The following is a 24,032-nucleotide window of genomic DNA, read 5'->3' as shown; positions in this document are numbered from 1 at the left end:
TGGTGGCAAACTGTATTTTTCAAATTTGGCTGCAAATACACCTCCCCTTTCAAATAGTCTTCATGGAAGACCTTGACATTCTTCCTATGAAGTGGGAGGATCTATGTGCTCTCCCTCTTGAAACTAGATGGGCCCTTGTGATAGTCTCAACAAATAGAATATGAGAGGTGTGACTCTGTCACTCCAAAGGCTAGCTCATAAAAACACGGGTGCGCCTGGGTGGCTCAGTCAGTTAAGCGTCTGCCTTCGGCTCATGTCAAGTTCTGGCATTGAGCCCCACATCTGACTCCCTCCTCAGTGGGGAGGTGGTTCAGTTCATGATCCCAGGGTCCCTGGATCGAACCCCCACGTCTGGCTCACTGCTCAGTGGGGAATGCGTTTCTCCCGCTCCCGCTGCTCCTCCCCTCCTCATGCTTTCTCTCTCTCTCTCAAATAATAAACCTTTTTTAAAAAACTTACCTTTTCATAGAAGAATTTTGTCACCCTGAATCTCAAACAGATATTGTTGGAAAACTACCCCTCTGTAATAAAATAATACTGCATGCCAATACGTGATATAAAAGTTTTACTGGACAAATAATATAACCTCCTTCAAATGTATGGTACCAGCACCGTTGCTAAATTACCTTTCTGAAACTGCGAACTTACCAATATGAACCTCAGCTGCCCCTCCTCATACATGTGGCAAGGTCTCATGCCCTCTACCTGAGTATCATAGGTTCACCCCTCCCCTGCTGACTGCAAGACAATTCTTAGGGTGTGGGGAAAGCGTCTTCAGTTGTATTTATGTATGACAAAAAGCCTATTGTTTTGATGTATGAAGGAACCAGAGTATGGTTCCTTCTCTTCTGGCTCCTTCTCTGGCGGGGAATCTCTGTCCTCCGTCCTTCCTGTAATACAGTCCTTACAACTGAAATAGTCTTGTTTTTAAATTCTAAAACTGTGGCTTTGTTTTCTTCAAGAATATACCATTTCTTATAGTCTTTCTCAACCAGCAGAAAGTTTTTCTAGATCACCTTTCTCTGTGAATTGTAGTCCTTCAAAGGTTTTGGCTTTCAGGAATATGCAACTCTCCATATCCCCTGAGGGTTCATTTCCTGTCTCCGAATGGACATTAACATTCAAGAGGGTCTATTTCTGGTCTCTTTCCCTCAAAGGTCATCACCACACTAGTTTATAATATGCTAACTGCTGTAACTTTGAGATACATTTTCCTTTTTGGAATCTTGAGATCTCCCCCTTTTTCTTATGAGCTAAGCTATATATTTAAACTGTGTTGTTGGTTGTTATATACTATTTGGTACCGTTGGGTACTTGTAGCAATAGGGATTCCATATTATCTTATTCTACCATGTTACTAGAACAGCAAATTCCTCAGGAACAAGGAAAACACTCTATGTAGCGGAAATAGCATCTGCAAAGACTCTGAGTTGAACAACTTGGTACATCCTGGAACTCTTAGAAATCTGCTGTTGTTAACAGAGTAAAGGTGATACAAGGCGATGAGTGGCAAGAAATAAGATGGAAAAGAAGACAGTTGCTAGATTATAAGCACTTTGTAATATAAGCTAAGGAGTTTGAATCTTTTCTATAGGAAATGGGGAGCTACCAAAGAGTATGAAGACTACTTCAACAGATCATTCAGCAAATCATATGGGTAATGGATTTGGGTTGGGAAGTGATGGGGAGGTCTGCCAATAGAAAGATCATATAGGTATCTTATGGGCAAACAAAGACCAAAGATGAAGATCTGAACTATGGCAATAATAACAGGGACTGAGAGGCAAGTAGAAATTAGAAATGTCAAGAGTTACAATGAATAGGAATTATAGAATCGAGAAGAAAAAAAGAATCTAGGCTATCTTCCAGATCTGCAGTCTGAACAACCAAATAGATAATGAGATCAATGGGAAAGTAGGAGAAATGGTTTCATATGAAGAATTCAATTTTAGACACATGGTTACCATCCTGATATAGACAGCAGGTGTGCAGTTAGATATCCTTGCCATAGGGGAATTGTGGAAAATGGAAGTACCCGAATTCCACTGTGGGTTCCATTTTTATTCTAGGAAACTGCATGCCCAACAGTATCTGGTTGATATTAACAGCATCAGGAAGTCAAGTGTGGTGGCTAGTATGAGCTAATCCTCACAACCCAGGAGAATGAATTTAGGCCATACTAGCATAGCAATTTAGGAGAATGAACTTAAGTCTCTGAATACAGGTATCCAAACTACAGCTATGGCAACCATCTCACGTCTTTGAAGACATTCCGTTTTTTGTTAGAAAGACACCTTTACTGCACCTGTATCATGCCAACACATGCACTAAGAAAGGCATTTAAACCTCATTTTTCCTGAGAACAAAAGGAGCACAAAATGCCCAAGAAGAAAAAAAAAAGTAGTCCAGGTCAGAAATAAAATAGACCAGTGTTCTTGTCAGATGATGACCCATGGTGTTACTTTTTATTTTTAAAGCCTGTCCTTTCCTTCCCCAGTGAGACTAAGAAAGAAAAAAGAAATTTATAAAGTCCCCCAAGGAAGACAGATATTAAAAATTTTTCAAGTGCCTTAGAGTAAAACTCCTCCTTTGTTGGATAATTTTTTTTTCTTTCAGTTTTTTATTTTGGCATAATTCTAGGCTCCCAGAAAAGCTGGGGAATTAATACAAAGAATCTCTATATACTCCTCACTCAGATTCTCCAAATGTTAACAGCTTACCAATTTGCTCTATTATTTTCTCTCTATAAAATCCTCACTTTTTCCTAAACTATTTGAGAGCAAATTGCTGACAGGATACCCTTTAATCCTGTTTTATTTCCTTAAAAAAAAAAAGGACATTCTCTCATATAACTACAGAATAAAAATAAATATTGGGAAATTAACAATGATACATTATTATCTAATCTAATCAACAGATCTCATTTGGCTTTGCCAATTATCCCAATAATGTGTCAACAGCAAAAGAAAATCCCAAATCACACACCGCATTCAGTTGTCACATCTCTTTAGTCTCCTTTAACGGGGAACAATTCTTTAGTCTTATTTTTTAACTGAAGTACAGTTGGCACACAATGTTATATTAGTTTCATGTTTACAAAACAGTGATTCTACTTCTCCGTGCACCACAAGTGTAGCTACCACGTTGCCATACAAGCTTATTACAATATTAGTGACCACATTCCCTATGCTGCACTTTATCCCCAGACTTACTCATTCCATAACTGGAAGCCTGTACCCCTACTACCCTTCACCCATTTTGTCCATAATCCTCCTGCCCCCAGGCAACTGCCAGTTTGTTTTCTGTACTTATGGGTCTACTTCTGTTTTTTGTTTATTCATTTGTTTTGTTTTTTAGATTCCACATGAGTGAAATCATATGGGATTTGTCTTTCTCTGAATGACTCTTTCACTCTGCGTAATACCCTCAAGGTCCATCCATGTTGTCATAAATGGCAAGATCTTATTCTTTTTTTATGGCTGAGTAATATTCCTCTGTGTGTGTGTATGTGTATAAATACATAATATACCACACCTTTTTTATTCATCTATCCATGGACACTTGGGTTGCTTCCATATCTTGGCTATTGGAAATAATGCTGCAATGAACATAGGAGTGCATATATCCTTTCAAATTAGTGTTTTCATTTTCTCTGGGTAAACAGTAGTAGAATTACTAGGTCATTTGGTATTTCTCTATTTTCAGTTCTTTGAGGAACTTTCATACTGTTTTCCACAGTGACTGCACCAATTTACATTCCAACTAACAGGGAGTGAGGGTGTCTTTTCCTCCAATCTCACCAATAATTTTTTATTTTAGCCATCCTCATAGGTGTAAGGTGATATCTTAATTTGGTTTTGATTTGCATTCCCCTGACAATTAGTGACATTAAGCATCTTTTCATGGGTCTCTTGGCCATCTGTACATCTCCTTAGGAAAATATCTATTAGGTCCTCTGCCCATTTTTTAAATCAGATGTTGGGGGGGCGGTGTTAAGTTGTATATGTTCTTTATATATTTTGGATATTAATCCCTTATTGGCTATATCATTTCCAAATATCTTTTCCCATTCAGTATGTTGCCTTTTCATTTTGTTGGGTTTCCTTCACTGTGCAAAAGATTTTGTTATTTTGATGTAGTCTCCACTTTTGTTTCTCTTGTCTGAGGAGACATATCTAGAAAAATGAAGTCAAAGAAATTACTGCCTATGTTTTCTTCTAGCAGTTTTATGGTTTCAGATCTCATGTTTAGGTCCTTAATTCATTTTAAGTTTATTTTTGTGTATGCTGTAAGAAAGTGGTCCAGTTTTCCCAACATTGCTGATGACTCTTTCTCGCTGCACATTCTTGCCTCTTTTGTCAAGACTAATTGGTCATATAATTGTGGGTTTATTTCTGGGCTTTCTATTCTGTTCCATTGATCTGTGTGTCTATTTTTGTGCCAGTAACATATGGTTTTTATGACCACAGCTTTGTAGTATACCTTGAAATCTGCAGTTGTGCACCCTTAGCTTTGTCTTCTCCAAGATTACTTTGGCTATTTGAAATGGGGTCTTTTGTGGTTCCATACAAATTTTAGGATTATTTATTCTAGTTCTATGAAAAATGCTCTTGGTATTTTGATAGGAATTGCATTAAATCTATAGACTGCTTTGGGTAGTATGGACATTTTAATATGTGTTCTTCCAATTCATGAACGTGGAATATCTTTCCATTTGTTTGTGTCATCTTCAATTTCCTTCATCAGAATTTTGTATTTTGGGTTTTTAAATTACAAAATAATTTCTGGGGTTGTTACATTTAGATTAGAGCATATAGCTTGTAATATTTCCATATTATAACACCTCATGTTTACTCTTGTGACCTAAATATGATCAATTTTTGTGAATATTTCATGTGCGCCCGAAAAAAGATTTTCCATTACTGGAGCTTAAAGTTTGATATATATACACATACTTATCTATCCACATTGTTTATTTGATTATGTTATTTAGGTCTTCCCTGTATTTACTTCTGTCTTATATTGGAAGTGGCTTGCTAAATTCTCCTATTATAAAGATTTTATTTATTTATTAAATTGACAGAGAAAGAGAGAGACAGTGAGAGATGGAACACAAGCAGGGGGTGTGGGAGAGGGAGAAGCAGGCTTCCCGGCAAGCAGGGAGCCCAATGCAGGGCTTGATCCCAGGACCAGGAGATCATGACCTGAGCTGAAGGCAGACACTTAACAACTGAGCCACCCAGGTGCCCCTAAAAACTCTCCCATTATAAAGAGCAAGCTTATGTCTCCTAGTATGTTCCCTATTTTTTGCTTCATAAATGTGGTTGCTGTGTTACCTATTGTATAGATCCTTGTAACTGTTATATCTGCATTTTGAATTGGGACTTTTGGTATTGAAATGTGTTCCTTATTTTTAATGTCTTTTTTTTTTTTGCCAACTTATACTTTGGTATGAGGATTTTTCCATTTGTCTGGTATTTCTTTATTCAACCCTTTATTTTTAGCTTTTCTGATTCATGTTGTTTTAGATGTGCTCTTATATACAGCATATAGTTCAATTGAAAATACTTTTTTGTTACAAGGTAAGCTGAGGCTATTCACACTTATTAATATAATTCATATGTTTGGTCATAATAGTACCATATTTTTAATGATTATTAAATGTACTATATTTATATCTACTATATGTTCTTTGTATCTTTTTTTTAATTGTAAAATTTCTTTTATACTTAGGAAAGATCTTTGTTACCCTATTCTAGTGATTGTTGTTGTGCTTTATATACAGAGAACTTTAGTGTGAGGTTTGATATCTAACTGGCTAGGAGTTAGACTGTGCTTAATTTTTGCTGCAACTGTAGGTGTCAGAGGCTTTAATTTCTTCCAGTGTCCTTTTTTTTTGGTCTCCCTTGTTATCTTTAGGTTTCCTTAGAAACTCCTTCTTAAATCTGGTCTGTGTCTTGCAGCTCTCAGTTTTAGTGTGGGAAAAGCAGTATCCATTAGACTGTATTCTATGCCACCCCCTCATTTCTCTCTAGCAGTCTACCCTCTCAACTCCTAACTTGTAAGCTTCCTGACAGTAGGAGCCTTGTTTGTGCCTTGGCCTAACTCAGCATATCCAGTGAATAAAACACTATACATCACACAGTAGGCATTTAAAAAATGTGTTAGATTAATGAACCAAGAGATAAGGTGCTCTTCTTAACTCTGAAGTCCTTATCTTCCATGTTTTTGTGTTCTTTGCCAATTGAGACAGAAGACAGCTTTAAATCAAAAAGCTTTTAAGCATATGTAAAATACTATCAAATACTCAGTAACAAAAGGATTTTTTCATGGCAAAAAACCAAAACAAAACAAAAAAAAAAACCTGACTCACCATCCAGGCCATTTTGGAAATGAGATTTTTTTTTCTTTTTACCTCATTCATGGATATGTTCCATTTTCTTATAACCTACTTATGTTTACTTACTGTATCCAAAAATTGAAGTATTAAATTCATTAGGAGTTGTTTAAGCAAGCCTAGCAGTCTGATTAAAGGCACAATTTAATATTTTAGAACATTTGACACATTAAAGACCATAATTAGATTATTCTGGTTAGATATGCTGTGATCTAGCTTCATGCAAGGCAACTAGAATGCTTTTACTACGAAATAACTTTTGCAGCTGTACTTCATGACTTCCATATTAGGATGTCAATATATTCTTTTAATATACTTCATCCTACTTATAAATATTTCATTAAAATTATAGCATTTAATTAAAGTATATTCCAATATACAAGCCAACATTGGCAATATACAAGCCAATATGTTAAGATAAAAAGAGTCTACTGCAAATTTTTTACAGTTACAGATGAATTTTTGAGGTTTAATAGCAGCTACACAGTTTATATGCAGTATTCACAAAGGAAGACAGCAGAGAACTTACTAAAAAGTAATGTTAAAAAAAGTTCAAACATAATTAGATTAGGAACTTGAACTTCATCTTGAAAGTAATGGAGAGCCAATGAAGAATTTTAATCAGAAATGTAGCCAGATTACATTTACATTTAATAAAGATTATTTTGTTTAATTCCCTTTCATTGCACCATCTAATTTCTTTTTTCCTTATTTATTGTGCTTCTGTAACTGGAATATAAGGTCCCACACAGGTCATGTCTGGCTTATTCATTTTTTCAGATTTTATTTATTCATTTGCGACAAAGAGGGAGAGAGCACAAGCAGGGTAGGGGGACAGAGAAAGCGGGATAAGCAGACTCCCCACTGAGCAGGGAGCCTGATGCTAGACTCAGTCCCAAGACCCTAAGATCGTAACCCAAGCCAAAGGCAGACACTTAACCAACTGAGTCGCCCAGATGCCCCTGACTTATTCATTGTTATATCCCCAATACCATATAATGCAGTGCAGTAGGTAAACAAGCATGACTAAAGGAATTAATGTAAAGAATCAGTTAAGAAGCTAATGCCTTTTTGGCGGGGGAGGGGAGGTGGTGGGAATGGAGTAGAGCTGGGCAACAATAAAGTGTTAAGATCTAACCAATGAATTGTTAGTAGGGGCACAAATAAACAAGTTTGAGAAATATTAAAAAGTGAGACTTAAAAACTAGCAGCCAAAAACATTTAGACAAAGAAGAAAATCAAAAGGTAAAAAGTCACTTAAGAAATTTCAAAACTTAACCACAAAGGTACCATTATAAAGACAGTGTGGTAATAGTGTAAAGACAGACACTTAGCTCAGTGGAATAGAGTCCAGAATAAACTCTTATATTTATGGTCAGTTGATTTTTTAAAAAAGATTTTATTTATTTATTTGACAGACAGAGATCACAAGTAGGCAGAGAGGCAGGCAGAGAGAGGGAGGCAGGCTCCCTGCTGAGCAGAGAGCCCGATGCAGGGCTTGATCCCAGGACCCTGGGATCATGACCTGAGCTGAAGGTGGAGGCTTTAACCCACTGAGCCACTCAGGCGCCCCTGTACACTTTATTTTTATTTATATATTTTTTTTTAGAGAAAGAGAGAGAGAAAGCACATGTGCCTGTGCATGAGTGGTGGGAAGGAGCAGAGGGAGAGGGAGAGAGAATCTTAAGCAGGTTCCAGGCTGGGCCTGGAACAGGGCTTGATCTCACACCCTGAGACCATGACCTGAGTCAAAATCAAGAGCTGGACACTTAACCAATTAAGCCAACCAGGCGCTCCTGAACTGTACACTTCAAAAGGGTGTTATGGTATAGAAATTATATCTCAATAAAGCTGTTATCAAAAACAATGACACATTACTTGTGGACTTCAACAGATCATCCCATCCCCCCACCCCTGTGCTTTCCAGTTGACTGATGCAAAATGCTCAATCCCCACACACTAAAACTCCTCCAGTTGTATAAACATAGGCCTGAAAGTTAATGCAAGGAACAGGTACAATGTGAAGTCCTTGAAGGCCACAAAAGTCAACATCACAGTTCTAATTCCTTTCATTCCTGACCCATTATTTACCTCTTATCATAATATCTTACACATAGTAAGTGCTCAATAAATGTTTGCTCAAATAAATCTTCAAATAAGAGATGAGGGAACCAGAATGATTACAAAGCAGTACTGTTATATGAGGCTTTCCAGATGAACAATAATTTCTGAATTTCACTTCTTTTTTTTTCTTTTTAAAGATTTTGAGCAGGGACCCAGACATGGGGCTCGATCCCAGGACCCTGGGATCATGACCTGAGTTGAAGGCAGATGCTTAACCAACTGAGCCACCCAGGCACCCCTGAATTTCACCTCTTTATTTAATTGTCAGCCAGTGACTTTAGGAGGAAAGATTTAAGAAATCTTCAGTACATGACCCTAATAAGGGATACTATCATAACCTTCTTGAATGTTTTAATAAAAAACATCCTTCATATAGAACAGCTCTAGAGCAGAGTTGAAGCAAAACGCACGAAAACACTCCGTTACTACTCTGTTGGAGGAGGAAATGAGTTATTCTGGTTAACACCAACTTACTGTATACAAATGAAATGAAATGTAAGAAAATACAGAACAAATTGTGTTGATCATAGTCTCACTTTTTTTTTTTTTTTTTAATATAGTCTTATCTTTCTTGAGTAAATGAGAAAACATCTGGGTACCCTGTACTGCCTTAGGGTCATTGCTTTGACTAGCTATCATTCTCCACGTTGGGGTGTTGTTCCAATGCGTATTCAGCGAGTTTCAGTTGAAAGAATGCTAGGTAGACAAACTTTTATTATAGGACAGTGAAACCAAGAAAATTGATAGCTCAATCCTGCAAGCTGAAACATCTTTAACAAAATAATAAAGGAAAGAAAATGATAGGCAATTTACCACTAAAATGAAAGGAAACAAAGGAAAAGCTGAATAAAAGCTTAAATAAGAGGAATGTTACCATTTGGGAATCCTTACACAGGGTAGGGGTCGAGAAGGAAGTTTCATACAGCCCTTCAAATATGAAATGTTTGATTCCTAGTGGGATGTAAAAAGAGGAGGAACAGAAGGAACTCTGCAAATGCTATTTTGATGAAGACATAAAAAGAGAAAAGTCCATTATCTCTTTGCATCTTTCAGTGGTTTTCTCTGTGTCCATTCCAAGAAGCAGACAATTATACTAGGCCAAACACACACGGATGCAAAGGTATAGTGCTCCTTTAGACCTAGGTAGGTACACAGCAGCAATTTTATGTGGCCTGGAACTTTCATCAAATCTGTAAGTTTCCAGGTGCTGCCAATTCTATCTTTTTTTTTTTTTTTTTTTTTTTTTTTTTTTTCCACTGAGGCATTTTATTTGCACATATGTATTACATCCCTAGAAAAAGAATCCCAGGATTTTCCCTCCTGTGTGTTTTCGTCTTGCTTCTTCATGGTCCATGATGCCAGCTGAAGTTGTCAGTACAATGAAACCAAACTGGCGGGACGGGAGCAGGTTATTCTGCCATTTTTCTAGATCTTTCAGTTGTACATCAAACCTGGGGCTGATCACTCCACACTTGTTCAACCTGCCTGTGAGGTTCACAACAATCTTCCCAGCTCTGTGATCATCAATGATTTCAAATTCGCCAATGTAACCGTGCTTCATCATCACAGTGAGAAACCGGACGATGACTTTGGAGCACGGCCTAATAAGAACCTGGCGTTTGCCTCTCTTTTCAGCATTGTTGATGCTCTTGAGAGCATCTGCCAGGACATTCATGCGCACCATTATGGCGGCAAAGAAAGATGGCGGAAAGCTGCCAATTCTATCTTAAAAGCACTTCTGTAGGGATGCTGGTTGGCTCAGCGCTAAGCAGCTGCCCTCAGCTCAGGTCATGGTCCCAGGATTCTGGGACTGAGTCCTGCACTGGGCTCCCTGCTCAGCAGGGAGGCTGCTTCTTCTTTCACTCTGCCTCTTGCTCCCCCTGCTTGTACTCTCTCTGGCAAATGAATAAATAAAATCTTAAAAAAAAAAAAAAGCTCTACTGTACATTAGGAGAAATACACAGTCCAAAATATGTAACAGGATTGCTTAGTGGAAAAAGGGATACCATTTCCTGAAAAGTACAATAACAAGTCTACAGAAAATCATTATGTAAGATTTAAAGATCTCACACATTAAATGTTAAGTAAATAGAAGATCTACCTTGGAACTTCATGTTAAATGAAGATAAGGTTAACTTCCCTTTTCCCCATCGTCTTCATTTTTTAGCCTGAAAAGTAAGCTGTAAATTTTTCTCCTCAAAAATCAACACATTTTAAAAAATTAAGGCTGTATTAGTTATTGAATAAATAGTTATGTTTATTCATAGGGAAAGGAAGTTGACACTGAAGGCAGTGATCCACTCTTCTTCTGGGTTCTCATATTCAGGGATCAGAACAATTTATAAAAGATATTTATACAATGAGGAATAGATTTAAAATTTCCAACTTATTAAATTGTTGTTATTAAAAAATATACTGGATACATGCAGAAAGGTTGTAATTGTAAAGAGCATTGTATTGGAGATGTAGATTTTTTGTACAAAAAAATCAGAAGTTGGAAGGTATCCAAGACGTCACCAGTCCAAATCTCATTTTTCTAAAGGACCAACCAGGGCCAACGGAAGCTAACTGATTCATCCAAAATGCCTGGTAATCTCAAGATTAAGGCACAGCACAGTTATAATATTTTAACATTAAAGCTAACTGAATCACATTCAACCAGGAAGAAATATTTTTCAAAGGTACAATCAGTTTTGTTCCTTCACGGTAAAGTGATCTTCTGAGTTGGAAAGAGAACATGAAGATCAACCAGCAATCATTTTCAGTAACAAAGGAAATCTTCATAGTATTTCCTTAAGATCTAAAGCATGTTACATCTGAATTTAATCTAAGAAAAGGAAAATCAGTAGTGGAGCAATTTAATTCACAGGCCGCTTCTCCTTCCAATAAGTCTGACAGGTTTTGTGAATTCTCTGCCAAGCACTGCACTCTGCTTCTATATCCTGACCATTGTGGACTCGCCATTCCCCAAAACGGTCTGAGACTTGACCTACTCAGACCCTGACATCTGGAAACTGCATTTTTACCCACTTCTCCCACCACCTGTGAAAAAGACTGAAAAGGTTAGTTGGCTGTTCCTGAAGCTGAGATGACAGGCTTGTAGAAGCACCTGTGACCTCTGACCGGCAAGCACAATTCTCACTCACAAGACTAAGTGAAGCAGCAGCCTGGATTTCTAGAAATATTAGCAATTTTCACTTAAATGAACCGTCTCTAGAAACCCTGGGTAGATTAACATGAATGAGCTGCTTAAAATTTTTCTCAGCAAATCTTTAACTCTCATTTTTGCTGACACCTTTAATTTCATATAAATAAGGAAGAGTGATTACAGAGATAGGAAGCAAGAAAATTTTTTAAGGAATAAAAGCATTATTTGCTCTGTTTGGCTTCAAGGTAAGGTAAAAAGGGCACTTGCCTAAGGCTAATATAAAGGATGCCAAAGGTAGAACTGAAATACCAGACCCCAGAATCCAAAGAATAAATATGAAAATTAAGATAACGCTGAAGCATAAAGATCTGAAGGATAACAAGCACCCTCAATTATTTTGCGGGAGTCCCAGGGACAAAAACTGCCTTCTGGGGCGCCTGGGTGGCTCAGCGGGTTAAGGCCTCTGCCTTCAGCTCAGGTCATGATCCCAGGGTCCTGGGATCGAGCTCCGCATCGGGCTCTCTGCTTGGCTGGGAGCCTGCTTCCTCCTCTCTCTCTCTCTGCCTGCCTTTCTGCCTACTTGCCTACTTGTAATCTCTATCTGTCAAATAAATAAATCTTTAAAAAAAAAAAAAAAAAAACTGCCTTCTGGTCCTACTGACCATCCCTAGAGGCTTTAACTGTGAGTCCAACAGAGAACTACATTAGAAGCCAAAAGGATTTCATTTTCCCCAACCCCTGATACATTAAGAAAGGTCCAAAATACAGTTTGCACCTAAATGTTAAAAAATGTACAGAATTACTTGTGGTGCCACCGAAGAAAGTGATTAGAAAACTAGAAGAGTGCTATCAAAATGAGTAAATTCACAGAGACTGGCACTCATTACATGATGTCAATCCAATCCTAATCAATTGAATTACTTTACTCTAATTTCCTTTACCTATTTATTTCCTTAATCACCATTATTGAAAGTAGATGATCTAAAATTATGTTCCGAATGAGGAAAGTCTTACCTCTTAGAAAAATCCCAGACCTGGGGCGCCTGGGTGGCTCAGTGGGTTAAAGCCTCTCCCTTCGGCTCAGGTCATGATCTTGGGGTACTGGGATCGAGCCCTGCATTGGGCTCTCTGCTTGGCGGGGAGCCTGCTTATCCTCTCTCTCTGCCTGCCACTCTGACTACTTGTGATCTCTCTCTCTCTCTCTGTGTCAAATAAATAAATAAAATCTTTAAAAAAAGAAGAAGAAAAATCCCGGACCCAATTTTCTCACCAATAGTCACAAAACATAAGAAGAGAGGACAGAATATGTCAATGTTTACTTCAAAATAGCACACTTTATCATCCAAACCCGGACACTACTGGAAGTGAAAGGAGGCACTATTGAAAAATATAACGGGCACAGACGCAGAGCAACAGAACTCTCATTCACTGTAAATGGAAATACAAAAATGTGAACAGCCACTTCAGAAGACAGTTTGATGATTTCTTGCAAAGTCTGACACAGATTCACCATACAACCTACCAGTAATGCTCTTAGGTATTTACCCAAATGAACTAAAAACATATATTCATGGGGCACCTGGATGACTCAGTTGGTTAAATGTCTGCCTTCAGTTCAGGTCATGATCTTGGGGTCCTCGGATCGAGCCCCATGTCAGGCTCCCTGCTCAGTAGGGAGCCTGCTTCTTCCTCTCTCTCTGCCTGCCACTCCACCTGCTTGTGCTCTCTCTCAAATAAATCAATTCTTTAAAAATAAAAAATAAAAAAATAACATGTTTATGCAAAAACCTATGTGTGAATTTTTATAGCAGCTTTATTCATAATCACTAAAAACTGGAAGCAACCAAGATACTGTTCAACAGGGGAATGAATAAACAGAGACATTCGTATAATGTAATACTACACAGTGATAAAAAGGAACAAGTTATGGATCACCCAAGGTGAACGAATCTTAAAAACATTTTGCTGAGTGAAAAACGTAGATCTGAAAGATTACAGATGATTCCTTTCATATGATATTATGGAAAGGGTGCAACTAAGGGGACAGAAAACAGTTAAGTGGCTGCCAGGGGTTAGAGCAGTGCAGAGTGGTTTACTAAAAGGAGACAAAGGGAGATTTTTTAGGATGTTGAAGTAATTCTGTATGGTACTAAGATGGTGGATACATTACACTGTATATTTGGCAAAACCTAAAGAACTTTATAACACAAAAAGTGAACTTTAGGGGCATCTGGGTGGCTCAGTCATTAAGCGTCTGCCTTAAGCTCAGGTCATGATCCCAGCGTCCTGGGATGGAGCCCCGCATAGGGCTCCCCGCTAAGCAGGAAGCCTGCTTCTCCTTCTGCTGCTCCCTCTGCTTGTGTTCCCTGTCTTGCTGTGTGTTTCTCTGCCAAATAAATAAATAATATCTTTAAAAAAAAAGTGAACTTTAATGTATGCACATTTAAAAAATCAACCGAGAGATTAGGGGTCCCAGGATGGAATGCAAAGACGTTTACCTGTATGATAAATGTCTAACATAATTTCACTGAAGGGGGTGCAGGAAAAAAAGGAGCTACCCTAAATAACTTTAGAAAATTATGTTAGACTTGAAACAGTAAAGGTAGAGACAAAGGAACTATATATAAACCCTGCTTTCAGTTGGGTGTCTCTCACAGAAGGAGTTAACATTTCTTTTTTTTTCCAAAGATTTATTTATTTAAGAAAGAGAGCCCAGGAGCACACAGTGGGGGAGGGGTAGAGGTGTTAAGTAGACTCCTGGTTGAGGAGCCCAACGTGGGGCTCCATCCCACGACCCTGAGATTGCAACTGGAGCTGAAATCAAGAGTCTGATGCTCAACTGACTGAGCCACCCTGAAGCCCTGAAGTTAACATTTCTAAAACTGCTTTACAGATACACTATAGTTGAACAAGTAAGTCAATGAGTGATGGATGTGGGAGCCAAGTTATTCATAGTTGGAGAGGGAAGTTACAGATAAAGTGGGAAGCTAGAAAGAATCCTATGGTACGAAGTTAGAATCAGCAATATTCGTATGAACTCACATTTAAATGGACACAGATAGAAAGATACAGAAATAATGACAGATATGTATGTATGTATGGGATACATATATTTCCTCATTCTGTCTGTTGAGAGGTCCTAGAAACAGAAACACTTTTGTAGCAATGAGCACACTCAGTGCCCAGATACTGGTTTCTAAATGCCATTATCCAATAAAAATCCAGTAAAAAGAACCAGAGCTGGGGCGCCTGAGTGGCTCAATGGGTTAAGCCTCTGCCTTTGGCTCAGGTCATGATCCCAGAGTCCTGGGATCGAGCCCCGTATCGGGCTCTCTGCTCAGTGGGGAGCCTGCTTCCTCCTCTCTCTCTCTGACTGCTTCTCTGCCTACTTGTGATTTCTGTCTGTCAAGTAAATAAATAAAATCTTAAAAAAAAAAAAAAAAAGAACCAGAGCTCCTTGGGAAAATGGTTGCTTCTAGGACTAGACTATGGAAAATACAAGAAGAAGAAAATACAAGAAGAGCCCAAAGATTTGTAGTTCCACAAAGTAAGAAAGAAGAAAGAAGAAAAGGAAAGGAAAGGAAACAAAGGAAAGGAAAAAATGATGTTCCCAGACAAAAACTAAAGGATTTAGTGACCACTAAACCAGCTTGGAAAGTAATATTAAAGGGGCCTCTTTGAGGGCAAAGGAGAGACCAAAAATGACAAGGACAAAAAGGATCAGGAAAAAATCTCTAGAAGTAATGACAAAACAAATAATAAAACAGCGATAAAGACAGAGCTGTCAATGGTTAACTCTGAATGTAAATGGACTAAATGCTCCAATCAAAAGACATAGTGTCAGAATGAATTAGAAAAGCAAGACCCACCTACATGCTGCCTACAAGAAACTCATTTTAGACCTTAAGACACCTGCAGATTGAAAGTGAGGGGGTGGAGAAACATCCATCATGCAAACAGATGTCAAAAGAAAGCTGGAGTACCAATGCTTATATAGGACAAACTAGACTTTTTTGTTCTTGTATTTTTTTTTTTTTAAGATTTTATTTGTCTGTTTGACACAGAGAGTACAAGCAGGGGGAAAGGCAGGCATAGGGAGAGGGAGAAGCAGGTTCCCCGCCAAGCAGGAAACCTGATGAGCGGGGAGCCCGATAAGTAGAGAGCCCGATGTGGGGCTCAGTCCCAAGACTCCAAGATCATGACCTGAGCTGAAGGCAGACATTAATCGACTGAGCCACCCAGGCACTCTGTTCTTGTATTGTTTTTATCCTGCTTTGGTATCAGGGTAGTACTGGCCTCATGGCCTCTATTTCATTATTTATGAGATTTTGATAAAGACTGCCATGAATTATTTTTTTTTAATGTTTGGAAGAATTCAACAATGAAACCCTGTAGTCTTGGGCTTTTCTGTGCTGGGAGATTCTTGATTCCTAATTCAACTTTCATTTTTGTTACTAATCTAAGATTTCCCATTTCTTGGATTCAAGATTCATGATTCAATCTTGATAACTTACACATGTTTAGGAATTGTCTGGGTTTTTTTTTTAAGTTATCAGAAACTTAAAGTTATATTTGTTAGAATATAATTGTTCATAGCAATCTATTATCACACTATGTATTTCTGTGATTATCTGTTGTGTTGTTTGCTCTTCCACTTCTCATTTTGGTTTTGAGTCTTCTCTCTTTTCTTAGTTATGTGGTTAAAGCACTGCCAATTTTTTTTAAAACTGGTCATTATTTTCGATACATTATTGTTTATTCTGGTCTCTATTTTATGTCAGATTTTTTTTGTTTTCTCCTTCTGCTACTAAGTTTCAGCTAAATTTCTTCCTTTTCTAGTTCCTTGTGGTGTGATGTTGTTTATTTGACCATTTTTTCCTAACATGAGCATTTATAGCATAAATTTCACTCTAACATCTGCTTTTGCTGCATCTCATAGGTTTTGGAATTTTGTGTTTTTCTTCTGGGCATTTTGATTTGCTATTTGAGTTCTTATTTGGCCCACTGCTTGTGTAGTAGTGTGTTGTTCAATATTTACATATTAAATATTTAATATTTACATTGCAGATTTTCCAGCTTTGCTTTATTATTCATCTTTAGTTTTGTACCATTGTGGTTGGAAAATATACTTGGTATGATTTTAGTCTTCTTGAATTTATAATATTTGTTATGTATCTTTTTATGTGATTTAACCAGGGGATTCTTTTGTGTAAACACACACACACACACACACACACACACACACACAAGAATGAGGGTATGTCAAAGGGACATAGGAGCCAGCCTGAAAGAACTCCCAATGACCAAACCTAGAACCATCTGAGCAACAAAACAACATACTAATAGGTAATTAAAAGTATAAAATACACATGAATCCATGCTGATAAAAATAAACAGCTGAAGAAATAAATAAGGGAGAAAATAGAGATCTTTCTTACAGAACAATTACAAATAATTTATGTAGTTAGCTCCTTTTGAGAGTGGGCTGGACTTACCGACTTGCAAAAAATAGAGTATGGGGGCTATAGGTAACCTTACAGTGAGAAATGTGGCAAGTATTACCTTGGTCAGTTAACATCAAAAATGATGTCAAACTAACAGAATGTACCCCTAACATTATGGGATAAAAAGGGGGGATTCATCATTCCTAAAAAAAGAAAGAAAGAGAAAGAAAGACAAAAAAGAAATGGGCTCAGACTATATAAGAAAAATATCAGGCAAACCCCAGCTGAAGAACACTACACAAAATAGTTGCCCAATGACCCTCAAAACCATTAAAGTCATGAAAGATAATTAAAGACTGACAAACTGTCACAGAACAGAGGAGACAAAAGCGATAGGACAACTAAATGCAATGTAGTATTCTTATGATTGAATCACAGGACAGAAAAAAATAACATTAATGGAAAAGCGAGCACAATCTGGATAAAATCTTGAGTTTAGTTAATAGTAATGTATTACTGTTGATTTTCTTAGTTTTGACGAATGTACCATGGTTATGTAAGATATTAATAACAAGGGAAAACTGGCTGAGGGGTGTACAGGAACTCTGTAATAGCTTTGCAAGTTTTCTGTAAATCTCAAATTACTCCAAAACAAAACGTGTTATTTAAAAATTACGCCAGGAAAGCAGATATAAACCAGACCTGTCCTGGAAAAGAACAGGACATTCTGCTTATCTGATGTATAATCCAAGTCTACCTTCGCTCTTAATATTCTTTGCTGAAAATCTGGAGAATAACAATTGAGTTTGTGCTATTCAGTGATCAATGGACAATCTAATTGGATTCCATCACTGCTAAAAAAAATTTTAATTTTTTAAAACTTTCTTATTCCCAGCAGCATGAAATGCAAAATAATGCTTCAAACAAGCTCTTCGAACTGATGGGGGTGTGGGGAATGCAGAAGAAAAGATAATTTATGATAAAAAGACTTTTTACTTAGAACTTCCTATCCAGTGCTTGCTTCGGCAGCACATATACTAAAATTAGAACTTCCTATCCATTCAAGTTGTATATTTAGGGCTTAAGTATTTTACTCTTGTGAAAGAGATAACAACAACTTAGCTACTGGAAAAGAAATCCCATTATTCATAAGATCAGTGATGAAGTGGGAGGCCCACAACACTATACCTACAGCTCAGGAGAGATAAGAAAGAAAGACAAATTGGTAGAGTTTGAAAAAAAAAAAAGAAGAAGAAGATGACCACTTATAAGGATAAATGGGAATAAAGGAAGATAAGAAAAACTGACCAACCACATTCTATCCTGGCTGGTAGCAAATGTTCTGCATTTTAAATTAACTCTTTGTACAACTCAGTCTGCTGTGGTAAGGGCTAACATTCTCCTTAGAGAGTTCCTGCTGCCAGAAATAGTTTCTATTCCAAGCAGGGAGGGTGGGAAGGAGAAATTACAGAGAGGGTACAGAAATCATTTGGAAGTAAATATTTTTCTTGATGCTTTTCCCCCTTCAATCGTTGTATGGGGGGGTAGGTGTTTAAGGGAATTAGAAGTATTTCTAGTATTCTAAAATGGGATAAAGTCACATATTTCATCAGGGTAGGGAGGCGCAGCAAACTAGAAATACTGACACAGTGATTTCTAGAATGGCCAGTGTACCAACGCATATCATAACTAAACCAACAGTAATAGAATACATATTACCCTTATTTTTTTTTTTACCACAAATTCCATTTTATTCATTTATATACTCAATATTTATTTCATGTTTATGTTAGGTATTTTTTTAATAGCTCTGTAGGTTTTGAAAAAAATACATGCTCATTATTTAAAAATTCAAGCAATTTAAACACGTACAAAAATGACGGGGGGGGCGCCTGGGTGGCTCAGTGGGTTAAAGCCTCTGCCTTTCGCTCAGGTCATGATCCCAGAGTCCTGGGATCGAGCCCCGCATCGGGCTCTCTGCTTGGCAGAGAGCCTGCTTCCTCCTCTCTCTCTGCCTGCCTCTCTCCCTACTTGTGATCTCTATCTGTCAAATAAATAAATAAAATCTTAAAAAAAAAAAAATGACAGGGGAAGGAATCATCCTACAACCTACCACACAGAATTTAACATTTGGTGAAAAGAACCTAAAAATCTCTCTTTACCACACACATTAATAAATATTCTATACAAAACACTTCAGCCACTTCTCAAATAAGAAAAACTTCTTTAAAAAATAGAATAACCAGGGGCGCCTGGGTGGGTGGGTGGGTTAAAGCCTCTGCCTTCGGCTCAGGTCATGATCCCAGGGTCCTGTGATCAAGCCCCGCATCGGGCTCTCCGCTCAGCAGGGAGCCTGCTTCCTCCTCTCTCTCTGTCTGTCTCTCTGCCTACTTGAGATCTCTGTCTGTCAAATAAATAAATAAAATCTTTAAAAAAAAAATAGAATAACCAGCTATGAAGTTTGAATTTTATACCAATACTAATCCTATTTCCTTATTAAAAGTAATCTGAGAATTCAGTTAACGATTTTCCTTCACCTAAGGTATACCTAAACAGAATTCTTCTCTGCCTATTTCTACTTAGCCTATAGGATATAAAATGGTCAGCTACTACCTGCAGCAATAAAAAGGAATAGTTAAACAAACAAACAAACCAACAAACCCTAAAGAGGGCACCTGGGTGGCTCAGTAGGTTAAGTGTCTGCCTTCGGTTCTGGTCATGATCCCAGTGTCCTGGGATTGAGCCCCGCATCAGGATCCCAACTCAGGAGGTAGACTGCTTCTCCCTCTCCCTCTTCGCCTCCCCCTGCTCATGACCGCACATGTTCTCTCTCTCTCTTTCTCTCTCTCAAATAAATAAATAAGATCTTTAAAAGACACAGTTAAATACTGTTGAAAATCACCTTATAAGGGGGAGAGATGACTGCACAAGCAGTTTCATATTTCTCTTGAATTTCAGTTCTGTATTCACCTTGAAAATTCTCAAAAGAAAAATTTTTAGACATTTTCTTATGAAATACAATTTTAAAGCAACTTGAGCATGATTCATTAGCTTAAATGTGAATGTGAACAATGACAACATCTAAGGCTTTCACAGATCTGAATTTTTAATGCAGAAATAGAGTCAAAGAATTTTTCACAAGGGAAAAGCCATTACTCTCTTCCTCCTTCTTCCTTTTCACTCTCAGTTATGTCAAAATCAATAACTGGGTCTCCAGACTTCTATTCTGGCCTCCCTCCACTTTCTCTCCACCCCACCCCAGTGTCAGAAGACAGGCACACCCAGGATTGATCCCAGAACAATTCCACCAACACCTCAAACTTGGCACTCCACTACTTGGAGTTTAGTTTCTGTTTTGATTTCTTTCTTGCTGCCCCATACCCAATGCACTGTTTTTATGCCCAATGTGGGAAGGGGCAGCATGGGACACAACTGCCCATGTCTCTACCTAAGTTTCTTGTCAGTATCATTTTGGATATTGGTGGGGCAGTTAATCTTTTCAAAAACCAGCACTTGGGGGAATGTGGGTGGCTTGATTGGTTAAGTGTCTGCCTTCTGCTCAGGTCATGATCCCAGGATCCTGGGAATGAGCCCTGTGTCAGGCTCTCTGCTCAGCAGGGAGTCTGCTTCTCCATCTCTCTCTCTCTCATATAAATAAATTTTTTAAAAAAACAGCCTTTGGTTTAATTAATTCTTTTCTATTGTTTGTCCATTTTCTACTTCACTGATTTGAGGGCTGACTGCATTCCTTTTTCTTACTTTGGATTTACTTTGCTCTTCTTTTCGAGTTGATTCAAGTAGAAGATTAGACCACTATTTTAAAATGATAAAGTCCCTGTAAGCATTGCTTTCAGGACATCCCCCAAATTGACACGCCTTCTTTCATTTTCATTCAAAACACAGTTAAACTCTGAACAACACACACTGGACTGTGCTGCCTGTTGCCCAATACGTGAAGAAAGCTGTTTTGAGATTCTTGTCTAGTTTTCTAGTTGTTTACAGAGACAAGGCAATTCCAGATTCTGTTCTTCCCTCCTGGTGACAAGCAAAAGTCCTTCCTCATCATACCTGACTATACGTCAAACACTATACAGAACTGTAGGAACTACTGTTAGTATTGGTTCCCACAGAGGTTTTGCCCTATCCTCTGCTAGGCCACAAGGACTGAACTGGGTTGGTACTGCAATGTCGCTTTAGCTAGACCTCACGCACCCCTACTTTCAAATGTCTCGAGGGTAAACCGTCAGCTATTCGGTGCACGCCCCCGCCTTAGATTAGTGGTTGTCAGAGTATAGACTGTGGACCTCCAGAGGTCACAGAGAGGTTTTTTTGGTTTATGGGGGGTTTTTTTTGGGGGGGAGGGTTAGTTATAAGAATAAGATATTATTTGTCTTTCTCACTGTATTGACATTGACACTGACGGTACAAAAGCAACAGTGGGTAAAACCGCTGCAGTCTTAGCACCAATCAAGGCAACCGATGGCGACCATATAATTATACTCTTCAGTGCCATGCACTTACAATAAGAGGAATACCAGTTTTACTAAAAAAAAAAATGCCCTTGATGAGGGGTGTCTGGATGGTTCAGTTAGGTGACCGACTGGATTTCGCCTCAGGTCAAGCTCAGGGTCCTGGGATGGAGTCCCATGTAGGGCTCAGGGGGAGTCCACTTTAGGATTCGCTCTCCCTCTACCCCACCTCCTCCTGCTCTCTCTCTCTGTCTCTCTAAAATAAACAGTCTTTTTTTTTTAAATCCCTGATGAAATAGTATCTAATTTTATTAAATCTTTGAGTACGCATCATTTTGATAATCCAAGTTACAAGGGGGAAGGCAAGCATAAAGCACGCTGTTGCATACCAATGTATGGCAGCTGGCTCAAGAAGAAAGCACTCATGTGATTCTTTGAGCCATAACTGAGTTAGTGGTTGCCCCCACTCCCTCCACAAAACACCATTTTTCCTTGAAAGAACAACCAATAGACAAATTATGGTCTTTTGACTTAGGTATTCAGCAGGTGTTTTCTCAAAAATGAATGCAGTGAGCCTGTTACTTCAATGGATAAAAATAACAGTATTTGTTGCCAACAATAGAAACTGAACTTCTAGGCAAAGATTAGAATTGCAGAAAATTTTATCAGCTTCCACAGCTTTGACAACTTTCCAATACTTAAGACTTTTCTAATGAGATCAGTGGTGGTATTGAACAAATATGATGTGAATTTTTAACATATTTTATAAGGAAACATGTCAGTATTTGAAAGATTTGCATACCTCAGTGAACCAATATTTCCAAATGACCAATGCATGATACACAAATATGGGTGGTAAAAGATCCATTCAAAATACAAGACAGAACAATGGATTTTAATATAATAAGTACAAAAGTTCATTGATATGGTTTTGGATTCCACACTGCAACTAACCTTTAAGAAACTACCACCTGTCAAGTTTTGACATAGGATCAAAGAAGAATATTCACAATTATCTGAAAAAGCTATTAAATTACTCCTCCCTTTTCCAACTACTTATCTATGTAAGGCCGGATTTTCTTCTTTTACTTCAACCAAAACAACACTTTGCAACAACGGAAGGCAGAAGCAGATATGAAAATTCAACTGTCTGGTATTAAGCCAGAGACTGTAAACTTATAAAATAATTCACTCTTTTCAATAATATATTCGTGTTTTGGAAAAACGTAATTATTTTTCCAAAAACTGCTTATTAATATTAATAGGTAATGAGTTTATTATTATTTTAAAATTAGTATTTCAATAATTTCTTACTTTTAATTTCCAAATTTCTGATATAGCATACATCAATAGATATAACCCACTGAAACAGAATCTCCTTGTGGTCTTCAATAACTTTTTAAAAAAAAGTGATCTCTAGGGGCGCCTGGGTGGCTCAGTTGTTAGGCATCTGCCTTTAGTTTGGGTCGTGGTCCCAGGGCCTGGGATTGAGCCCTGCGTCAGGCTCCCTGCTCAGCGGGAAGCCTGCTTCTTCCTCTCCTGCTCCTCCGCTTGTGTTCCCTTGCTGTGCCTCTTTGTCAAATAAATAAAATCTTTAAAATAATAACAATAATAATAATACATGTATAATATACTATAGATAATATATAAAATATATAATATAATATAAATAATAATAATAAGGGGGGGAAGAAGAAGGAGAAATCAATCAATCTCTATACCTAATATGGGGCTTGAACGCAAGACCCCAAGATCAAGAGTCGTATGCTTGCCCCACTGAGCCAGTCAGGCACCCCCAAAACTTTTAAGATTGAAAGAGTTTGAGAACCTAGCAAGTCTAAGCACCATGAGACTACAAAAGATTTTACTCAGTTTTTCCAAAGTAGCCCCCTGCCTCCTACACTGCCCCAGCACTTAGCGAGTGTCTTGAGGTGGGGTGGGGTGGCAGGGGGAAGACAAAGGGTGTGCATTTTGGGCTTGCTTAGATTTCCATCTGTCAAAAAAGCCCACACAACTGTTAAAAGTGCTTCTGATTTCTCTTTCTCCCTGTGGACTCCCTCTGCCTGGACTAAACCTAATCCTAGGAACATGCCCATACTTGGCAACTGCTCTCAGGAAAAAAAAAAAAAAAAACAGCTGGCCATCTCAGTTCACATGAGAAGGGCTCTTGCCTCTCTAAAATTTGAGTTTATCTCCTCTTCGTTTCCACAGCTCTCAGAACTTTCAAAATAAGATTTTTGAATTTATCCATTTCTACAAAGGAGCTATGTCCTGCCACTACTTACTACAAACTACCCAGACATCTTTTAATCCACTACCAAATAATGACAGCTAACACCTGCATATCATTTACTATCTGCCAAGCAATATTCTAAGCATTTTTATAGTGCTTAGAACTCATTTAATTCTCAGGACAACATAAGAAGACATCCTCACTAAAGTCACACTGC

At 38.0% G+C, this 24,032-nt stretch overlaps 2 protein-coding genes across 3 annotated transcripts in view; both read right to left on the bottom strand.

Annotated features, from left to right (window-relative positions):
• Nucleotides 1-24,032, bottom strand: part of PDSS2 (decaprenyl diphosphate synthase subunit 2) — a 254,692-nt gene that overhangs the window by 181,579 nt on the left and 49,081 nt on the right. The gene's annotated exons all lie outside the window — the stretch shown is intronic.
• LOC123942070 (40S ribosomal protein S15a) lies at nt 9,763-10,230 on the bottom strand. Its single transcript, XM_046006027.1, has one exon. The coding sequence runs from the start codon at nt 10,203-10,205 to the stop codon at nt 9,813-9,815; it is 393 nt and encodes a 130-aa protein (XP_045861983.1). The 5' UTR covers nt 10,206-10,230; the 3' UTR covers nt 9,763-9,812.

The sequence above is a fragment of the Meles meles genome, chromosome 5 (genome assembly GCF_922984935.1).
Source record: "Meles meles chromosome 5, mMelMel3.1 paternal haplotype, whole genome shotgun sequence".
NCBI classification, from domain to species: domain Eukaryota; kingdom Metazoa; phylum Chordata; class Mammalia; order Carnivora; family Mustelidae; genus Meles; species Meles meles.
This window is presented reverse-complemented; position numbering and strand designations above follow the sequence as displayed.

What these genes read in the sequence shown, in the direction of transcription:
- LOC123942070 (XM_046006027.1), bottom strand. Translation starts at nt 10,205, where the DNA reads ATGGTGCGCATGAATGTCCTGGCAGATGCTCTCAAGAGCATCAACAAT.